Source organism: Periplaneta americana, chromosome 6 (genome assembly GCF_040183065.1).
Source record: "Periplaneta americana isolate PAMFEO1 chromosome 6, P.americana_PAMFEO1_priV1, whole genome shotgun sequence".
Taxonomy (NCBI): Eukaryota; Metazoa; Arthropoda; class Insecta; order Blattodea; family Blattidae; genus Periplaneta; species Periplaneta americana.
In genome coordinates this window covers 169936063-169959639 of record NC_091122.1, presented here as the reverse complement: position 1 = coordinate 169959639, position 23577 = coordinate 169936063, and the positions used below count along the sequence as shown (strand labels likewise).

At 35.6% G+C, this 23577-nt stretch overlaps 1 protein-coding gene, 1 long non-coding RNA gene and 1 other non-coding gene across 3 annotated transcripts; 2 read left to right on the top strand and 1 right to left on the bottom strand.

Moving 5' to 3' along the window:
- The first annotated feature begins 878 nt into the window (after window positions 1–878).
- Window positions 879–20553, top strand: LOC138702027 (uncharacterized). Its single transcript, XR_011332775.1, has 4 exons — window positions 879–1285; window positions 4735–4820; window positions 19899–19953; window positions 20273–20553. It is a non-coding gene; the product is annotated as an uncharacterized lncRNA (long non-coding RNA).
- Mcm2 (DNA replication licensing factor Mcm2) lies at window positions 5577–23248 on the bottom strand. The gene is made up of 13 exons (XM_069829511.1): window positions 23159–23248; window positions 22769–22950; window positions 21011–21180; window positions 20258–20340; window positions 17218–17612; window positions 15431–15623; window positions 14806–15241; window positions 12831–13081; window positions 10652–10816; window positions 10255–10566; window positions 8809–8991; window positions 6994–7149; window positions 5577–6625 (listed from the first exon to the last, which is right to left on the bottom strand). Exons 1-13 carry the CDS (start codon window positions 23162–23164, stop codon window positions 6491–6493), a joined length of 2667 nt encoding a protein of 888 aa, XP_069685612.1. The 5' UTR covers window positions 23165–23248; the 3' UTR covers window positions 5577–6490.
- On the top strand, window positions 16156–16229 carry TRNAS-GCU (transfer RNA serine (anticodon GCU)). Its single transcript has one exon. It is a non-coding gene; the product is annotated as a tRNA-Ser (tRNA).
- Window positions 23249–23577: the final 329 nt, after the last annotated feature.

Below are 23577 nucleotides of genomic sequence, written 5' to 3'. Positions count from 1 at the left end.
ATGTTGGCACTTAATTTTTGGAAATAGAAGGAAACTGAAGGGCTTATACAACAAGAACAGTTTGGCTGTAGTGCATGCACGGACCTCTTATGCAGTTCCAGCGTGATCCTTACCTGGATTTTCGCGTGCACATTCCAGATCAAATCAAGAAGTTCCCGTTGTGCTCTGGTTATACATCTTGCATATACGAAGGTTAGGTTTGGTAGTTTAGGTTTTTTTTTATTAACCAAGTCTGCACATGCGCAGTTATCATCTCACAGTCAAGACGATCCTTTTTTTAAGTTCATAAAGGACTGGTTTTGTTGCATGCGGATCGTAGTCTATATTATTTCTTCAGATAACCATACCATCATAGGCAGCATCTGTGGCACAAGTGCTAGGCACTGGGTTCGAGCTCCAGCCAGGTCGAGATGGGATTTGTGGTGGACAAAGCAGACATTGCAGAGGGTTTTTGCTGGGTACTCCCATTTTCCTCTTCCATTGCACTAACATTGTCCATACCCCCTTCATTTCATCAATCATCTATAATACCAGTAATAAAAATTATCTGGGTTAAAGTCTTGGTGAGTACCTACTTATTTACGTATTTCCAATGGTGATATGGAAAGGACTTGGGACTAATCAGGCTACTAGTGTGCGGATGGGATCTGGCTCTATCAGGGGCTGAGGCTGGATGAGCGATGGCCCACCTGTCAGCGTCGAATTCACAAATGCCACCCAGGTCACCTGTCGCACTTGGACAATCATTGCATATACATATGTACAAGGCACACTATATGCCAAAGAGTCCCGGGTCCAGTCCTTGAAAAGACATGCCAAACCATGCTTACATAGGGCTTATCTGATTTTATCGTTTACGTTACTGATAACTTGTTGAATTTCATCGAGTGATAGGAGGCGTTGTCCATAATGATAATACTATTCGGGAGAATATTAGGAAGCAGTTATTGTGAAAATTCTTGGAATACCATCCAATTTCTTGTGGTAGTATCTGGTGAATTTAGATTGGAAACATAGAAGGGTATTGGGTACGAATCCAGTTGAGAGTCATCAAGTATTCTAAAACTGCGTGATGTACTATGCATTTTAATATTGGACAATAGATGGCGCCTAATCATGTAATCGTAGCGCTATCTATTGTCAATTATTACTGAAATTTGAAAACACGTTTTAAAGTTAATGCAGTTCAGTCGCAGCCCTTCAAATGCAAAACAGCTGTTTGTTCAGTGGGTGCAGAAAAGGTTTGAGACTTCGTTGCTACAACGGATGGAATGTGCAAAGTATGGTAAGAAAAGAAAATCGTATTTCAATAAATGGTCATTATTTCTATCTCGTTAGCTGTAGAGATTTAACCTCCATTCAAAACCACGTCAACTGCGCAATAGCAACGTTACCAAAACTAAATACCCGCCATACCCAAGAGATATCTCCAGACATCGAATAATTTTACAGAAATTGTAATAAAGTAATGGGTGAATTACCAAATTCTAGCATAAGGTCATGAAATTCTCGTACTGTACAAGTAACATATGTAATAATATTATTTCTGGTATTGGTGTCCCATTGTAACATGATTTTCACACTGTGCAAAATGGCCAGAAGAAAGTGTGTTTCCTTAAAACAGAGAGAAAAAGAATTAGGCCTACAGTTTCTCGCTACGGTACTACCGGTACATTTCTTACAGGGTATAATATTTATATAATTATTTATAATTTTATTGATGTTTTATACATTACAAAAGCAGTTTGATTCGAGGTTCACGGGTTCAAATCCTGTCAAGAGTGAAGGATTTTAGAATGGACGATAAAATTCTTAGCTTGGCTTCCTTCTGAGAGGGAAGTAAAGCAGCGAGGCCTGTGTCGGTAGATTTACGACACGTAAATGAACCCTGAGTAAAACTTCGACATCACCCTACACTACACACGGGAGAGAATACATACGGTACCATACTTAAATCATTTATCATTGAAACCTTTTCACATTCCACGGCCTTCCGGCATATAGCTGTCCCCCGTTAGAGAGTTGCACTAACCTAGTCGCAAACCTCGGCCTCGTGTCACTTAGCTATCTCCTCATTTAACCCATAACGACGTGTGTTGTGTGGGGAGATATTGAAGATTGGCTGAATTCTGTTTCTAGAGGGTTCCAGGCAAAAGTTGTCAGCCACGTCTCGCTCACGTGGAATTTCGACGCGGGATAACCTCTCTGTCTCTGTTTAAAGTATTGTATCGTCATATAAAATAAATATTGCTGCTGCTACTACTCCGGCTTGTTGCCGCTGTACATTACCATAAACTTTCGCCTGATAATAATATTCTTGTATATTTCAACACCTGAATTGACTTCCACAAGTTTTACAGAACACAACTGACTTCCTTCATTACTGCTCGTTGTAGCCCGATCAGGGATTATAGCCCGTTATAAGTTTTCCCGCGTCAGCCGCGTCTTCTGACAGTGACGTATTTAATTTTTTGGGCCCACAAAAAAAACCTCTTGTAAAGTTTATTTAATTAAACATGTATTTCAATGTTTCCTTTTTATACCAGACCTGAGGCGCAAGGGACGTTTTGATCTTTTTTCTCAATTACACCAGTGACCTTTACCTCAGCCAAAGACATAGTTTAACCACCTCAACTAAGAAAGCGAATTAACATATTGCAGTACCGGTATGTTATTTTTACTCTATACTGAATTCCAGATGAGAAAAATATTGATGTAAACAAACATATCATAATATGATGCGAAATGTACCTATTACGCCGCTGTGATACGTAACACCATTTGTTATCTTATTGCAGCACGCGAACTCGCCACGTGCGTTCGGTACAGTCTGTTAATATGGAAATAAGGACATTAGTTTCAGATGCTATGAAGACAGATATTGAATTCTATAGAGTAATGTAGGGTATTTTTTTTTAAAGCCTTGTTGATGATTAGTCCGATTTTTCACACAAGAACGATGTGGAGGTAAATAAACATTTGATAATTGTATGAATTATTGTATTACTTATGCGGTTGTCTTAATGCTGCTGGTTGTGCGGAGTCCACCACGCTACAGCACAGACTCCGATCTGTACAGTATTAAGTGTTTCTGTTCAGTATAATAATAATAATAATAATAATAATAATAATAATAATGTTTATATGCTTAGGCACATACAGGAGAGAGAACTTTGTAGGGTTACAAAACAGCGAGATAAGTCTCGGCATTACATGCGAAATGGTATAGATTATGTTAGGTTGTGACGCGTCACAACCTAACATAATCTATACCATTTCGCATGAAATACGGCCTGAAGGAAGCCCGCCTTCTTTAGACAGTCGCGAAGCTCAACACGTAGTAAATATGCAAACATTAGATAGTTGCTCACCACTAGGATCGCTAATATCGCCTCATTACATGCAATGCAAAATAGAACCGTCACAGTCTATTGTTTCTAGCACCCTCAAAACTCAAGCTTCGTGATTGTATATAATAGACTGGTAATATTATGTGAGAATGGAGTTTCGATAACCCATTTATTCATTCTGAACGTATCACGAATCTCGGTTTATGATTTTAACTTTTCACTTTCGTCTAAATCATCAGTAACGATCACCATCTCGATATTGCGAACTAATTTCTAGCGTATAGGTACGTCAACACTAGCCAAATAGAACACGCATATTTGGTACGATGGTATAGGTGGTAAAACTCCACCCTTTTCTTTACCTCAGTATTTTTCTTATCTGGAATTCGGAACCAGCATCAGAGCCTTCTGAAGTGTACATGTCGCTAATTATATCGACGAGAAAGTACTCTATTTTTATTTTGTTGGTCCACTGTAAATTACTAATATTTACACAATTTCTATTGTAATCTTGGTCCAGGGGAAGTACTTGTATTTTAGGAATATAATCGTATTTTATTCGCAGATTTATAGTACGGTACATAACTACCTTTTTTTTTTAGGTCCAGGGAAAATACTCGTCTCTTGCATTCACGGGACGCAAATTTAACTTGGGAGCGTAGTATGCAGTTAATTTGTCTGGAAAGAATACCTCAAGATACACATTTAAAGCTTTCTTTTTAACACTTGCTACTTGAATTAAAAGTGATTAGGATTTATAATTGATGGATCCAGATCCTTACTGCAATCAATGGAAGTATGTCTATTAATGTAAAAAATTCAAGTAATGCACAAACCAATGTTTTTAGTTATTTGTTTTATTTAGTTATTTAACAACACTACCAACTACTGAGTTATATTTAGCGTCTATGGAATAGATAATAGCAAGATTGTATTTTGCGAGAGAGGCCGAGGATTCGCTATAGGTTACGGTTGAGGAAAACTTCGGAATAAACCCAACCAAATAATCAGTCCAAGCGGGAATAGAACTCACACCCTAGCGCAACCCCAGATCAGTAGGCAAACCTTAGCAAAGCCAGTGGCTTTTAGTTATTACTGTGTGTCGAAATTAATTAACGTATTTTTGTTATTCCATTACTGAGAACATAAAAATATCAAGTTGCTGTTAACATGCTTCACATTTTAATATTTAAATAAAGTCTCTGCAATACAGATCTGATAACACGTCCTACATTTTTGTATCTTCATTTCATGGTTGATTGAACTGCATTATCTGGATATGCAAGGCCCACAGGCAGAGCAATATATATATTTTTTTATACAAAGACAGGTGAAATGTGCTGAAGGTCAACCCACTGTATCTTAATATGTATTTTGTTTGCAGGAAGTATCAGTATCTATGCAGAACGACCTGTGGGAAACACGAAATCCCAAGCTCATGCTGAGAAGGTTTTGGATCTGCATGTAATGGTAAAAGAAATCAAGAACATATTAACTCTTTAGACAAGATTGCTTGTAGTCTGCTTTGCGTTCGCCATATTACGTTTTTCCCAAAATCATTTAAATATTTAAAAATCGATCCTAATTTGAAGAGTTTCAAACCAGACAGGACTAATCCACATGAAAGAGAGTAGACGATATTTAAGGTTCAAGTTCAACTGCGAATGGTTAAATCCGTAATATATGCTGTCAATCTTAATATCACAGTTTCCGCTATCAGCAGTTAAGGAAACAGGCATTCATGCTTACCACAGGGTAGAGTAAGAAGGTGTGATTAAGAAAAACTTCATTTTTGTGATAGTCACAGCTGGCTGGAAACCCTTAATGTGAACAATTCTCCTCGTGTATGTGTGTTTTTGTGTCACTGATTCCATTTTTAATTGAAAATTCTGAAAATATTTTTACACTATGGGAAACATTTAAATGTTTAATATTAAATTTAATTTAGTTTAATTTAATTTAATATTGTGGATATAAAATCAATCTTCTTAATGTATCCAGCTGTTTGCTGACAACATAAAGTCCACTGTAGTCTATTCGGTTTTTGTTTGTCATGAGAAATGAGGGGTATTTTGATCAGTGTTCATTATAGATGCCTGTTGCTAGTAGCCAGAGGTGGGTGTAGTCAATATATACTGCAGGGCTGTGTCTTCTGCAACTGGTAGTGATGATTTTAATTTACTTCTTTTGTGGTTTATGTGAAATTAATTGCAATATGAAAACTACTGACATTTTACACAATCATATATAATTTATATAAAACATAAATACAATTCAAGTATATAAAAATAATAGAGTTAATGGAAATTTAGTTACATCTATCTCCTAACCTCTCATAAGGTTATTTGAATACATTTATGATGACATGCCTATCTTTTATGTTCTAACAAATGACATTCCATTTCGTTACGTTATACCTAGAGCAGAACGAGTAGAATTAACCAGTGTGATCACTTGAATAGTTCATTGATACAACCATAAGATGTCAGTTTAAGCACTAATGATAAACAAGGTCTATCCCTGTAAACTATTTTCGTAAATGAGATTCCAAGGAGAGGGTGTAGGTCATTATGTAAGTAGTGTCTACATAACGAATGTACACCTGGGTGTGGATGTACATTTTCAATACTTTTTGTTCAATTTATTCTTTAAGTATAGCACTTAATTTTATTTAGCTGTATTAGTTTTAATCTGTTCAAATACAATATAAATGAGTGCGATGTAAAATATACACTAAAGCTTAATTTTTAAAATCAGTGCGGAGTGTCCCAATTTTTTTCTGGTGTTTCTGGGAACCGTAAGGTAGTGGAAAAGATCACACTAGGTATTTTACTGTATTCGTTCTGTCTAAAGTAATCAACCCTACAGCTATATAACAAATACAGTATATACAAAAAATATAATGAAGTACAACTCTAATTATGAGATTCTTTTAATAATAAAAATATTTGTTACATGCTATATTTTCTGAACTGTTTTTGGTCACTGTTATGTCTTTATACAATTTTGTAAACTCTTGAATGGTGAAATAATGCTTGACTGTAATGTCATCTTTGCTCTACACTGTGAGACTTCCCCAACATTACTTTTTCATGCAACTTCTACACAAACTTGAAAGGAACTATTTCAAGTGATGTTTTCTAATTCTCCGGTGTAGCTGCTTCAGGCACTGTCTGAATGATCATTTTTCTGCGTGCATCATAGATATAGTTATTTGTTTTGAAGATCTTGCTTTCATAAAACGGTTTCACGTCGTGAATATCAATGAGCCTTGCCTGAAAATAAATTACGATTGGATTAATAAACTACATATTGTTTGATAGATTCATATTAACAGAAAGTTTAGTAATATAGCTATTAAAACAAAGGTTATTTGGCAAAAGCAGGACCTTTATTTTTGCTAGACTTTGAGCCTAAAATATTTATGGAAGAGCTAAAATATCTATATTCAAGGTACTTAAAATTCTGCATTGCCCAAATCATATGTTAAAATAATTCAATATTTATTGTCTTGACAGTTACAAGGAAAGAACATTAAGATTCTCCCCTCCGTAGTTTTATACATCATTTTAATTTATAAAAAAGGATGCAATATAAAGAACATCACTCTGTTTCTCACACATCTCATAATACGAATACTCACTCTATCAATAAGATCTTTTTCACTGATTTCAATGACAGCAGCATCTGGCCCTTGTACACAACGGATGTATGTCAAATGATCCAAAGCCATTTGTCTCAAAATGTAGAATAGAAGTTCACTGTTGTCCTTCTTAAATGAGAGGTACTTCTGGAAGCTCTGCAACGAAATTAAGAAAACTTTAAACCTGCTATCAAAGCAGCAAAATGTATATCTGTAAAGTATCCAGTCATTCTGAATATCTCAAGAACTGGTCATGTGACCTTGATGTAATTTGACAGCCACTCAGGGGGTACCTTACTGTGCATGGGTGAACAGTTACTTTTCCCTGGAACTACTTAGTCAGCAATAAGACACCATTAAGTGACCTTGTGTCTTGTGTGAGCATTGCATTCACAATGATCTTCAATCAAGTTTTGCATCCAACTTGGACATTCGTCCACAGAAACTATTTCAATGATTAAAAGAACTATTGGGGATGATTCAGTGAGTGATGCTCAGATAAAGTTGTATTCAGAGATGTCTGCAAATCTGTTGGAAGTGATCCGTGTCCTGGAAGGCCTTCAACAAACAGGACACTCGAAAATGTTGACTGTGTGAAGCTGTATCAACGAAAATCGGCAAATGGCAGTATGAGAATTGGTATCATGATTCCAGAGATTTTTACAGAGGATCTTGGCATGAAACATATGGCGACAAAATTCGTTCTGGTTATGAGATATTCTACTGAATAATGGTTTAAGTATTGTGATGCTAGAACTGTTTTAAATTTTTACAGAAATGCACCTTTCCAGCAGCAGCTCTGATACAGAAAAAGATATTTTGGGTTTGCTGTCTGTCCAACAATGTACAGAGCTTTCTATAGACTATTGTACAGTTTTGTTCACATTCAATATCCACAACCCAGGAATGATGCACATAACATTACATACAGCAGGGTTGCCAGATTTTTTCATTAGGAATCCAGGACAGGTGATGATTTTTGTACCTCAACAAGACTAAACATTTTAATTAATTAAATTTGCAAAACAACTGATTTTATGTATTTCAACTAAACTTAAACTTTTAATTTTGTTACTTTTTGCTAGATTATGAAATATCGTTTGAATTATTGATAAAGTCTGGAAAAATGATATATTAGTCTAATCTACACAGAAAAAATGCACGATAATACAGTGTTTATATCCTATCAATAATACATTAACTTCCAAAGGGAGTAAAGAATAAAGATAGGTCTATTGCATAATATCTAATACATCCTATAGCTTTTTAGTGGGTTATTTTACGACCTGTATCAACATCTCATGTTATTTAGTGTCTGAATGAAACGAAGGTGATACTGCTGGTAAAATTAATCCAGGGTCCAACATTGATAGTTACCCAGCATTTGCTCATATTGGTTTGAGGGAAAACCCTGGAAAAAAAACCTCAACTAGGTAACTTGCCCTGACTGGGATTCAAACCCGAGTCACCTGGTTTTGCAGTCAGACACGCTGTTACTCCATGGTTGTGGACTACATACTATAGTACTTTAGTTTTTATTTCAATAGAGACTGATAGGAAGCACCAGGCAGCGATGACAATGAAAATAGATTGGACAGGATCTCGAAAAATTAATGAATTTTAAAAATAATTTTATAGAAATGAGCAGAAAAAATTGCATTTTTTCTAATTTTTTTTATATTCCAGGACACATCATTAAAATCGAAAACAATCATCGGAAATCCAGGACATCTGGCAACCCTGTTCACTGGTATAATATTGTAATGAAAAGCTAACATTACTAAGTGAAGTTTATAATATTAATGTCATACTTACATTCCTCATTGATTTCATGACACTGTACTTTTGTGTCTCAACAAAGCTCTCTAACATCATTCGAATAGCCATATTCACATCATCCTCTTGCACATAGTCTCGTAGATGCATGCGTGCATGAGCCTCAGCCATTCTGATCATACTTTCAATGTGTCGAACTGTGATTGGAAGACTGCCGGTAGCCTGTGGATAAACATAATTTTAGTTTCTGCTACCTGAGACACAGAAAATATTAAATGTAATTTTGTGACAAAGACTGAAGTTGGAGCATATGGATTAAATTTAAAAGGACAATCTCAGACATAATTGACCTCAATGTCAGAAGGTGAATTAATCTCGAAATACAGTAAAACCTCGATAAGATGCACCCGCTTATTATGCTATCCTGTGTAATACGCTTTTTTTTGTCTGGTCCCTGCACATTTCATATATAACACCTTTATAAAATACCCCGTTTGTTGCGCTCAAGTCCCGCATAATACACTGTTTTTGTGGAATATTTTCGATGTAATTTTCAGCAATGTACTATAACAGCAATGAAACATCTTGGTGACTGAACTCACTGGTGCCATTAACCTGAAAAGTATTGATATTCGATCCTTTACCTGCACATTTAAACCTTCATACTTCATACCTTAGTATACCCCACCCTCTTGTTACGCTCACTTATTCGACCCCTTTATCTGTGCACTTAAAGCCTACATACAGTTACAAAACCTCACCCTCTTGCTAACCTCTCTCTCAAACAGCATTCTTCACTCGGCCGTAATAAAATTCTGGAAATTTTTGCTGGGCAGTTTGTTGTCCTTTTGTGTATTGAAGTGTCTGTGAATGTGATTACAATGAGTGTTAAACGAAAAGCACTTTCTGTGTCGGAAAAATTGGAAATCTTACGAAAGTACTCTTACTCAGAAACAACTCCCTGATTCATTAGGAATCCCGTCATCGATATTAAGAACGATAATAAAAAATCGCGACTCAATCACTACAGTTGCGACGTTGTCGGGAGGATATAATCGCAGGAAACTGAAGTGTGGTAAACATGAGGACTTGGAGAACATGCACACGGCAAACAACTATAAATGACTTTTTTCCAAAAGAATTAAGTACAGTACATATTGTAATTGTCTTTGACATACAGTACAGTAATTACATAATGGAGAAATACTATATTACCTTTCATTAATCATGTATTTCAATAAAGAAAAATGTTAATAGATATTGTATATAAGTCAAAATTAGTATACCCGCCTAATACACGGTCCCAGTTAATACGCGGTTTACACCCGGTCTCTTGAACAGCATTTTATCGGGGTTTTACTGTAACTACATAGTAACAAATGCACTCTAGCCAATAAATACAGAACCAAGTAATACTTTATACATTTCTACACAAAATTATCACGATTTAAGGCAAAAATGATACCTTTGAAACAAAAAACTTACAAGTGACTCCTGGCGGAGCTGACTGTACATCTTGGCTACTTTGTCTTGATCCATACGCTGCAGTTTGGGATGCACATTTTCACGAGCATAGACAATGTACTTCTTAAGTAACTCCTGTGGGATAGGCTGTACGTCACCTAGCGCTGGATCAAGAGGCATTTCCCTGTCGTCCTGCTTTCCACCACTAGGGTGATGCTTCATGTGTGATGCCACTACGAACTCTGCAAGGTGCTTGTCTTGCATTGGATCCACTTCGTCTCGAACGACGCACAATACATCAAATCTTGAAAGAATTGGCTCTGACAAGTTGACCTGAAGACAAGTGCAATATTTACATAAGGAAAACACTGATTGCCTACGGTTTTATTATCACAAATATAAATAATATTGTTCTAACATTTTCTGAGAAGGTCATGCTGGCATCATAGCGACCACCGATGGGATTAGATGCGGCAATAACTGAACAGCGGGCCTGGAGTGAGGTAACAATCCCAGCCTTTGAGATTGATATAGACTGTTGTTCCATAGCTTCATGAATTGATGTTCGATCCTGGTCATTCATCTGTAACATAAAATCATGCACATTTGTAAAATATGTCACAAAAATATACATTAATTTTGCATTTAGTCTACACTTTTGTCATATAATTATTACTTTCTATTCTCATTTTCATATCATAGCACAATTGATAATCAATGGTGCTTAATTATTACACTTTATTTTTATAACACTATTCATATTTAATTAATTGTATTTGTTTGCTATTCATTTCCGGATCCTCGTGGTCATCCTTAATTAAGGCCGGATGAGTTTCTCTCTCTCTCTCTCTCTCTCTCTCTCTCATCGTCTTTGACGATTGTCATGTCTGTTAACCAACATTTGGTGTTTATTACTGTTAAAATCGATCGTACATGAAATTCTATTAATCGCTGTTTTCAGCAGATCATATACACTTGTCCTAGATCAATAACATTTGCACGATCTCGAGCATATGTGATAAAAGAAAGAAGGTTATAAGATAATGAAATCTCGATAGTTATTTCAGGAAGCAAAATGACATAACCACTTCATAAACCTAGTCCTTCCACTTCAAATACACAGATATAATTTACTTTACAGACTTTCATTTCTCGAAAGCACAAGAAACATACTTCGTATTTTAATTAACTTTCACATTCTGGGCTTACCATTTTAATACATATTCTTCCATTTTTATCCGTAAGTAGAAATGCTATAAATGATAGTTTTTGATGATGTTTATTGCATCCTTGTAATGTAGGCATCTAAGAATCTATTAGTTAAATGTCAAGGATAGTAAACAAATATGGTGTCCTATAGAAATACGGGATTCATTGTTTACAGAGTTTTACAGCATTTATTAAGCTTTTCTGTTAATGTGTTAGTGTTACGGAGTGACATTTCTAGTCCTACATAATCTTGTCGAATGTTAATGCCTATAATGAAGATGTTTATACATGGCTAGGTTTTATTTTTAGTAGGGATTATCACTATAACATGAATTTAAATGATTTCACTATCATTTTGATAACTGTCTCAGTTTTGTGGAATGAATTAATGACGATAATAATCAAAGCTCTGCTGTATTTAACAAAATATCCGTCATAAACTCTGGTTTAAAGTAAAGTAATAAACAACGACTTCTGCAAAAAGGACACATTTTACAAACTTAATGTTTTGAGATAATATTCAAGAAAAACATAAAATTGGAACTTGATATTCTCGTTACAATAAGTTAGCTACTCAAACCAAGAAATGGATTCGGAACACCCCAAAATCTGTGCTTCATTGGCTGGTCATGATAATATCTTTGAAAAATATTGGAGTGCAAGAGGTCAAATTACTTTATTGTCAAATGCCTGGCATTAGAAAACAACAACAACAATAAGTTAGCTACAAATGTGACTGATATAATATGTTACAATTTACTCATTATTATTCCATTGGCCATCCATTAAGTTAGTTTCCACGAAAAAACCGATTTTGACAAAAATGTAACATATGTCCTTTTTGCAAAAGTCGATTCAATTCACTTTTATTTTACTACTCGTGTAACAGTCTGTCAATAATTAACGATTTAAATTGCTTTCGGAAATAATTTCAAGTATTGTAACAAGACAAGTATTTGACAAAAATTAGAAGTTGAAAACATAAACAAAACAGTATTCTCATGTTTTATCTTATTATAAAGAATAATAAAATCTTGTTAATAATAATAATAATGTTCCTATTTTTCCTTTATAATTAAGGATATTTATTTTGAGCAGTGAACTCTTGCTGGTTTGTACTACGGTAATGTTTATCTCTTGAATAACACGTACTGTAGATACTATACATTTTCTATTATAGAGTACTAACCCTCAAGTCCTAGTGTATGATTATAAAGATGAGTGTTAGTTTGCATTACATAATTCATTGCATAATTATGATAATTACTTATGTAGAGTTACGTATGATCACATCTCGTACTTCTTTCACATACACGACATAGATAACACATTTAACTTTATCAACATAACTCTTCCGAAGGCATGATAAATTCATCCATCAGACATACCTTGTCAAACTCATCAATGAGGCAAACGCCCTGGTCAGCCAGCACCAATGCCCCAGCCTCCAAAGTCCATTCTCTCGTAGCTGGACTACGTTTCACATAGGCTGTTAAACCAACAGCTGATGCTCCTTGACCTGTAGTGAACACTGCACGGGGTGCGATCTTCTCCACATACTTCAGGAACTGTGATTTAGCAGTTCCAGGGTCACCACAGATGAGCACATTTATATCTCCTCGCACCTTGTGCTTCTGACCTACATTCAAATTATGATAATTAATACAGGAAAATTACAAACATAACATACAAAAAAATGTGATACATAACACTTTCTTCATAATTTATTAAAGCTATTAATAGGGAATGGAATATTTCACAACCACGAATTTCACAATTTTTTAGAATAATATTTCTCGACATCTAATTATAGTACATAAACATCCTTAAATTCTTTTATGCCTGATTTGAACTCTTAGAACATTGCAAAATCAGTATCATGTTGCATTTTTGTTTTGCTTTTTTGTACTAAGATCAGTAGTTACTGAAACAGCAGAAACGAGATTTATGATATAATTTTAAGAATTGACACCGAAATAGAGAGTTGAAAGTCATGACATCAGACAGAAATTAAATGTACGTACTACCATGGCTGAAAAAAATTGTAGAATACTAGAAGTAATTGGTATCGTCTTCCACAAAAAGGCAAAGGAGTGGTAACTTACAGTGAAGATCCAAAAAAACAACTCTTGGATTAGTAATAGAAGAGGGATATCATCCTCAGAGTGGACCAATGCCATAAAGATGTCCACAAACATTGCAGCAGTACGATCGGTTCCAGGTTGTCCCTTTCAAGATAAAAACTGTCGTTATCTAGGATGCAGCGAAGTAGAAACCCTTGGGCATGTTTTGGGTTATTACCCTAAAGGAGAACTACTGAAGAACAATCGCCATCATAAAGTGAGAAGCTCCATCGCAATCACTCTTCAGAAGGCAAAGTGGGAGGTTTATGAAGAAGTGCACTGCTTGGCTGAGAATGGGTCAACGAGAAGAACAGACATTATAGCTATCGATTGCCGGAATCAAAGAAGCCTCATTCTTGACCCCACTGCCCGTTTTGAGAAGGATGATCAACAAGCCAATAATGTTAACGATGAAAAGAAGTCTATTTACAACCCATGTATTCCTCACTTCAGTGAGAGATACAAAATGAATATTAATACATGGGAAGTGAAAGAACTTATTTTTGGCACTAGGGGAAATTCATTTAAGTTAACCAAAACCATTCTCCTTTCTCTTAAATTTTCCAATGAGTACATTAACAAAATTTGTCTAATGGTATTGAGAGATTCATTATCCATTTTACACAATCACTTGTATAATACTATGTAATTGTATTATTTTTTTACTTCATTTCATTACTCTTCAATGTATTTACATCTCATGTTTCTCCGAAATCAAACTGTACTTTATTTTTAAATGTATCATTGTTCCGTATTCTCTCCGCAATCATATTGTATTTTTCATTTAACCTCTGCTTTGTATTCTGGATCCTAGTGGTCAGCCGTAGATTTCGGCCAGATGTCCCAAAATGTGGAATTTGTTGTTGTTGTAATCATGTCCAGAGGATGTTACATGTTTGCCATGGTAAACACTGTTTTATCGACCTACAGGGAGATGGGATGTTGGACAGCCAAAGAAAAGATAGATACAATTTAAATGATCTTTGACTGTGGAACAGGATAACATCCTGTAGAAGAGCTGTAAAAGAATTAGTTAATTGAAGATATATTATAAGCAAAAGATTTTTTTCTTGCCATTACATGCCTGCATAAAAGCAAAACTGATTGCAAATATTTTCAAAATCTATTCATAGAACCTCAAAATGTGCATTTCCGTTAAAATATGGAAAAGTATTATTATTGCACATTTCTTCATATACATAATATTGTGAAGGAAGTGAAAAAATCAAGAGTCAATCACCTGGATTCTTAGACTCCCCACCAAAGAGGGCTAATGAAATGCCTCTCTTAATATATTCATGGCCATAAATAGAGGGCCCAATACTGGCGACAATTCTCTCTCCAATTCTATGATCTTTAGCAAGGCGAGTAATAGCTGCTACATCTTCATCTGTTAGTGACTGCACTATTTGCTTACAGTCCTTCACAAGCAAATGATTGGCCATTATTACTGTTGAGAACACTGGAAAACCATTTTCAGTATTGAGGGAACCATCATAGTTATTGGTGTAGATTCCTGTCACATCAATTTCATCACCAGGTTTGCAGCGATCACACAAATCTGCCAACATAATGCAATCCTTGGAACGGGGAATTCGTCCAGCTGGAACACGACCTGGAGATTCCTGAAGAGTGATTTTCTGATAGTTGCGGTAGATTGTTTGCTCCATGTTGACCTACAACACACATACAAACGTTTTTAAATTTTCTCTATAGGTCCAAGTAAAGAAAAAAATCTGATCTTGACTTTCCCAAGAGAAATTTCCTAAAGGAGCAACAGAAATAATTGAGAATGATGGATTGACATGTATGTTAAGTCTAGTTCATATCTATCAAGTAGCAAATTTTCATTTTTTCTCTCTCACCATAAAAGGACCATTACTCTGACATTCAGGGCAGGAGCCTGGCTTCACTTCTGCATTCTGGGATTGCACAAATGGTCCAAGTACATAGCCACACTTGTTGCAGTCATATTTGACAACAGAAAGCTGTGGAAGTACTCCTGTTGTTGACGTCACCACTCCAGTGGTACGCACAAACTGGTTCAAGTGAACCTTCCTGCATTACACAATAAATTAGACAGATAAGATATAATTAACTGTAATGCCAATAATAATAATAATAATAATAAATGATTTTGCTATATAGGTAAAAAGTTTTAAGTTTTTCCATTATGGTTTTTATACAAATCTGGCTTTCAGGTAGTAGCTCCCTGTAAAGCAGGTTTGAATAATTTCAAGGAAAAATTGTTCCGGGGCTGGGTATCGATCCCGGGACCCTTTGCTTAGTGTGCGAACGCTTTACCGATTGAGCTACCCCAGGAACTATACACGACACCGTTACAATTTTTCCTTTTATATCCACACAACTCACATGAGCTGACAAGATTCCAGAACTCAACTGAGAGTGCACACAATTTACCTGAAAGCCAGATTTGTATAATACATTCGTTACTGGAGGTATGTTAACAGAAAGCCACAATTTAGTCACACAGTAATTGTGTGCACTCACAGTTGAGTTCTGGCATCTTGTCAGCTCATGTGAGTTGTGTGGATATAAAAGGAAAAATTGTAACGGTGTCGTGTATAGTTCCTGGGGTAGCTCAGTCGGTAGAGCGTTCGCGCGCTAAGCGAAGGGTCCCGGGATCGATACCCGGTCCCGGAACAATTTTTCCTTGAAATTATGGTTTTTATAATTAGTTTTTAATTGAGACAGATAATTCATCTTTTTATTAAAAATATATGCAAAATAATCTAATAGCAATTGTTAAGTAATCCAAATATAGTAATATTTTATTTAAAAATTCAATTTTTCCATCCTCGAACAGTTTTAAAACATATTATGCAAGAAAGTAATGATGTACTGTACCATTTTACTACATTTAATACATGATTATGAATTTCAGCCTATGATAATTTTTATTGAGATACAATAATCTAAACAGTAACAAATATAAATTATACTCGGGAGGAAATTAAACACACAATAAATACGGGAAATGCCTGTTATTCGGTTGAGAAGCTTCTATCATCCAGTCTGCTGTCAAAAAATGTGAAAGTTAGAATTTATAAAACAGTTATATTACCGGTTGTTCTTTATGGTGTGAAACTTGGACTCTCACTTTGAGAGAGGAACATAGGTTAATGGTGTTTGAGAATAAGGTGCTTAGGAAAATATTTGGGGCTAAGAGGGATGAAGTTACAGGAGAATGGAGAAAGTTATACAACACAGAACTGCACGCATTGTATTCTTCACCTGACATAATTAGGAACATAAAATCCAGACGTTTGAGATGGGCGAATCCAGAAATGCATATAGAGTGTTAGTTGGGAGGCCGGAGGAAAAAAGACCTTTAGGGAGGCCGAGACGTAGATGGGAAGATAATATTAAAATGGATTTAAGGGAGGTGGGATATGATGATAGAGAATGGATTAATCTTGCTCAGGATAGGGACCAATGGCGGGCTTATGTGAGGGCGGCAATGAACCTTCGGGTTCCTTAAAAGCCAGTAAGTAAGTAAGTACAATAGTATAGAACAGCTTATCACATTATGCATATGTGAAAAACCTCAGAGAAATATTAACATACAGATGGGAAACTTTTCCCTGATAATGTACGCAGCCTATACTCTACGTATTAAACACAACTTTACCTGAATGTACGCAGATCTTCCACAAGAGGCAAATCAGATATGCGGACATGAATATCTGTGGTAACACGATCGTAACTAGGGAAGATGCTGAGCACAAGCTGAGTGGCAACTTCATCAAATATGGTAAGCATTTCGAAGGGCGCATCTGGGAGGAAGAAAGCCAGCACTTGCTCTTTCGATGCCAGAATAGGAAACTCCACCACAAAACTTGACCTGTTACTTTCACACATCCGTCTTATGCGTTCCTTGTACAGATAATGGCCTTTTGAGTTAACATAATTTCTCAAGAAGCTTTTAAAACGATTTGCTATTTCAGTACGAGGTCCAAGCATTGAAACCCATTCTTTTGTTGTGTGACCTTTTGTGTCTTCCAGATTCTCAATGGATTCAATCATCTGAAAGCAAATATAAATACAAAACATTGTTAAATTATGCTATGGTATGACAGTGTGAGATCTGTGGGAAAAAATTATATATTACCGAGATAAAAATGATACTGTGTCAGATGATGTATTGAATTTTGATAGTAAATATTGCTTAAAGTTGATTAATACATAGGGGAGACTGTTGTACCTTTAGCATAGTGTACCTTTGAACATTTTTTGTTTTTTATTTTTTGCTACTACCTAGAGGACTCAAACTGAAGTAGATTGTAGAGAAAGCCGCTAAGTAGCTCTGGTCGTAGTTTTGATTTGATTTATTGCAAAATGTGAGTTCTGTGAACGAAAGAATCATTTTTAGTACCAAAAGTAAACATTTCGTTCATTGATATGTTTTCTAACACAAAACCAGATTGTATTTGTTACCATCCATGAAGTACAATGTGTTCCGCATCATCTGGTGAGTAATATATTTTAATTTCCATGATTTATTCGAATCTCTAGTTTTGGGAGCCATATTTGTTTAAACGTGCACCATCTTGTATCTTTGAACACAAAACATCTTGTACCATGGAACATGTTCCAAGGTTCATAATATTATCGGTTCTTGTTTTTCTTTCATTTTAAGATCATGTCACGAAGTAAGTCTGGAATTAAGAGGTCCCCCAAATGATCCGGATGCCTTGAAGAAAGCTGTTGAAGCAATTCTTGTTCCTCCAGGAAATAAAATCTAAATCAGAGAAGCCTGCTATGGTTTATGACTACAAATACATTTTAAATAAGATTGTCAGTTCTTACAACTATATTCTCACCTATATTACATGTGTTCCAACTTACAAGAGGGTATGTTCTAAGGTACATGAACCTGTTGTACCTTTGAACATATTACATTTTATTTTTTCCATCCTTAATAGATGTGTAGAACTGGAAAATATATACACGAAGTTGTGAAGTAATCTTCAATAATTATTTAAAGTATTTTTTAATTTAAAAAATATCATTTCCCAAAATTAAAAAAAAAAAAATAAAATGTGAAAAGTGTTTAAAGGTACAACAGTCTCCCCTATTCGTCTTTGTTGTGGCCGTGATTAATGACCTATATCTGGAATTTTTTTTTTTTCAGGCTTCTGAGTAACGTACTTGTATGTATGTATGTATGTATGTATGTATGTATGTTATGAAATTTTAAAAATATGTACAGTACATACCATAGATTTTTTTCTAAATTAGCAAATTAAAAGTCATGCACAATTAACTATCATAATACAGTATTATGTATACAAGGTTTCTCTAAATTCGACCGACAAACTTTGGATCCGGATAGATAACCTTTCCTAAAACACTTTTTATTAAACAACAAATCAGCTGCGACATTTAGTGTCAATGCAACACGGTTTTATGCCATTAATTGGGCTATCTAACAGGTCGAGATTGAGGTAATTAATTATTTGAAAATTAATTAATTTAATAAACAAATAATTAGTCTAACAGTTATTCATCTGACCTATAAATACAGAAAAACACAAACAAACCAAACAAAAAGAAAAGGAAAAACAATTATTAAAGTGTTAAATTTGCAAGCTGAACTCAGTACACTGCACCCCATTTGTTTCTTAACAAAAAGTGCTTTAATCTATCTGATCCAAAAGTTTTCGGTCTAATTCAGAGACACTCTATATAAGCAGAAAAACAAACAGGATAACTATCATCATCATCAATGGCACGACAGTCCTTCATGGGCCCTGGCCTTCTTCAGAAGTTTTCGCTATTCCTCCCTATCCAATGCCAAACTTCTCCAATTTCTAACACCCAAAGTCTTGATGTTATCCATCACACAGTCTTCCCATCTCAATCTCGGTCTCCCAACCTTTCTTCTTTCCATCGGAATAAATTTAAAAACTCTCTTCGCAACCCTATCATCTTGCATTCTCACAACATGCCCGGCCCAATCCAATCTTCTTATTTTTATGAATTTAACAATGTCTGGCTCATTATATAATCTGTACAGTTCGAAATTATATCTTCTTCTCCATGTTCCGTTTTCTCTAACTGGTCCAAAGATTTGCCTAAGAATCTTTCTTTCAAATGTACATAATAATGTCGCATCTGACTTCGACAATGGCCAAGTCTCAGATGCGTAAGATAGTACAGACCTTATAAGAGTTTTATACATCATAATTTTTGTACTCCTAAATATAATTTGAGATTTCATATGTCTCCTAAGACCATAAAAGCATCTATTGGCAGATAATATTCGTTTTTTTATTTCAGAACTAACATTATTTTTGTTGTTAATTTCAGAGCCAAGATAGATAAAACTATGGACAGTTTCAAATTTAAAAGAGCCTATTTCCAGGTAAGGGGGTCCATTTATATTAACAGGATAACTATGTTTCTATTATTTGTAGCTACACACTACGACATAGAAGGAATAAAATGAATTTCTTAGCATTCATTAATATATTAACTGCATGTTCAAATGAACTTTTAGATGAAAAATAGTATTAGTGGATTAATACTTTTACTATAATTTACTAGTATTGTTTTTTTTTTTTTTTTTTATTTCTGACAGAAAAATATTGATGGCCTTTTATTATATCAAAGAAAATGTGTGTATGAAAACGTGTAATGTATATAAGTCAGTGATTTCTCAAACTTACTTCTGCTTCATCCAGCTCACCAGCAGCAGCTTTCTCAGCTCTCTGACGCTTTCTTCTTGGTGCTTCTTCTTCATCGCTATCCTCTGAAATAGAGATTTGTGGTCACAATTGACTTTAAAATAGAGAAATTATACAGATTCAGTTAATTTTTACTTCTTTACCTACTTTGAATAAATACTTAGTAAACTTAGGCTAAGTAATAAGACAATTTCTCTGAGTGTCGTGTGATAAACATGATAGAAAAGGATGTAAATTTCTATTTAAAATAAATTACAAAACAGTTGATAACAATATCATTAAGTTCTTTTTTATAAACTATTTTACTACTGCATATAAAATGTTCCTTTTTTCCTACCCTAGGGCTCCTTACACCTACGGGCAAAAAAAAAGTGCCCCCTCCAAATAAAAGACACATAAGATTTATTTTAATTTCGACTTCTTACACTTCCCTAAAAATAATTAAAGTTTTGCGTAACTGAAATATAAACGATTGTAAATGACGTCAGAATGACAGTGGAGTAAATCACTTCTCACAAAAATGAGTTTAATATTTTTTATACTTTACACCAGAGATACATTTAACCCAAACTTCTGTAAAAGTTTCCAGAAATTTGTTGCTCCCTAATTAAAACCTGCTGCCTTGGGCAAGTGCCAAGTTTGACACCCTCTAAATACGGTTCTGCCTACCAGAATGTATTTATGACAAGTGTGCGCACTGTGGTCTTCTACAGTTCACTCTACTGTACTACTTACCATATATAAGTTCAAGATCACCCCGCCGGGTAAGAATGCCCTCCTCTCTATCTCTCCGCCTCATGGCGGCTTCTGCTGCTGCTCTATCAGTTTGTGAGATATCGTCATATTCTTCTTCATCCAACACATCAGTCTCATATCGATCCAAAGCTGGCATGGGCCGGTAGTCTCTGAAAGAAACAATATTGTCCTGTTCTAAAAACTTACAGTTAAGTCTTTCAGTATACTATTTCGAAATTTAGTATTAGTTTATAGGTCAAGTTAGTTTGTGACAGTAGTTGATGGAAGAAGGCATAAGTGACTACCAATCACTAAAGCCTAGCCATCTTGGTCATTATGCCATTTTTGCTCGGAACAGCTGTTTATATGTACTGAAACTACTAGACAAACTGCTCTGAAAACTCCTGTGAAATTGAGGAGGAAAGTTTCAGAACTACCGAGGATGATGCACGCCTGCCTTGCATTTGGGAGGTGTTGAGGTTCGATTTCATGGGCCAACTATCCAGGATAGAATGGAATGGAATTTAACTGAGGGCACTGCGACCTACTGAGATCTATTGCGCTAACCCTCGATGCATGCCACAGATCCCCTATGCGCACTGCCCTAACTACATGACTCCCTTAATGACCGGTCCCTACAGCCGACAGAATCCATAGACCATTCCTGCGTCGGCAAATTCCCCCAAGGCCCCCCTGTCGGTCCAAGGCGAAACTCCTCCCCTGAGTAGGTCTGCCTTGGGTGCCATTGCAGAAGCCATTCAACGTCGCTTAACTATATTCCACGGAAGCTGGTCGAGAGAGTCAGCAGCTTCAGGAGGTCGCCGGTAGAGTGATCTGAAAAACCAGGAACAGGTTGATGAGGAAAGGATGATGGGGGAGGAAAGGAAGTGGCGAAGATGAGTGGGGTTCCAATCGCCTGATAAAGTTACCTGATATTCATCCATAGGAGTGAGGGAAAAACCCCGGAAAAACCTCATTCAGCCAACTCGTCCTGACCAGGACCGCTGGGTTCGGAGTTAGACTCGCTAACCCCTCAGCCACAACGGTGGACGACTATCCAGGATAGTATCTATTACAAAAGTACACGACCTTCTTCTTTCCCAATTCTATAATCCTTCATTATAGTATTTCATAATTCCATTGTCACCCACAAGTCTTCTACAACAGACCTGACATCTGTCCAGGAAGGAAGATATGCCTTCTTTAGTGTGATTCTTCTGGAGAATTCCCCTTCCCTCCTACTAACTTCGCCCTTCAGGGCAAATTACTAGGGAAAAAAACTGCTACAAGACCGGAGCAAGAAATAGAAGAACTTTCATGGGGTATGATGTTAAACCAATCATAAATAGTTAGTATCCTTGCAGCCAAGGAATAGCAACACTAAACTAGAAATTTTGGCAGCGCATTTGGGACTGGTTACACCAGAACCACCAAGAGCAGCCACCAGGCTTGTGACGTAACATATAAATTGTAATTATTAGAATTAAGGAAGACCTGGAGAAATGAAATGTAGCAGGTCCGTCTTTACAGAAACGATGGTGATGGAAATAAATATTCTATTCTAATAATTAAGGTCTCTATGGACTCGTGATAAAGATGATGCATAATCGCCACAATAGAAGAGATTATCACACCTCTAGGCCGACAATCCTCGTCGAGGATCAAACCCGGAACCCTGCTAATATCTAAATGTGCTAACACATCAGTTACACAATTCAATGGGATTAACTCAAATTATAATTCAATGTTTGAACTCACGCCTCCATATTATCTCCAAATAGTTCTTCTCCATCTTCCTCTTCTTCGTCTTGTCTTCCTACATTCTCTGTGTCTCCTCCCAATATCTCGCTCTCATCTTCAAATGGTTCCATATCTGGAGCTGGAGATGTGACAGCTTCAGAACGGGGGTCCCGATCTGTCATTGGTGAACCTGGTTCGCTCTAAAATTACATATGAATAAATATTATAGTTATATCAAAGATCCTTTCTGCAAGCCTATAGCAATACCTATAGAGAAGACAAAGGATTTACGTAACCAGTACGAAAAAAACACAAATTACGTTATAATTAAGTAAATATAGTTTACGACTTACATAATTTTCATTACTTCATAATATTATAATCACAAGAATAATATTTAATACTTACAGACATGGCTAAAAACAATTTTCTATGCTACACTCTCTCGTGTCATATAACAACAAACAATAAAATTACGCGGGAAACAAGGAGATACTCACCAGCTCTACCAACATTATACTGGTACAGTGTGCATAATAGCTTTTATTTTTAATTTGTATTTAGATTATTCGTAACTGGAGAGAATATGCTCATTTTAATTAGCAGTTTTCTTAACTAATTAATCCCTTAATTAACATTTTAATTAATATTAATATAATAATATTACGTTAAATATGAATTAATGTTGGCAGTTACTGATATTACGGTAGCAGGGCGTAAACTTGATCTAGTTTTTGTCTAGTGTTTCTTTTTTACAAAGTAAAGCGTAATCCTGAAAATTTCCTAAAAATAGTAATGGTAAGGGATAACTAATAATGTTTGGAATT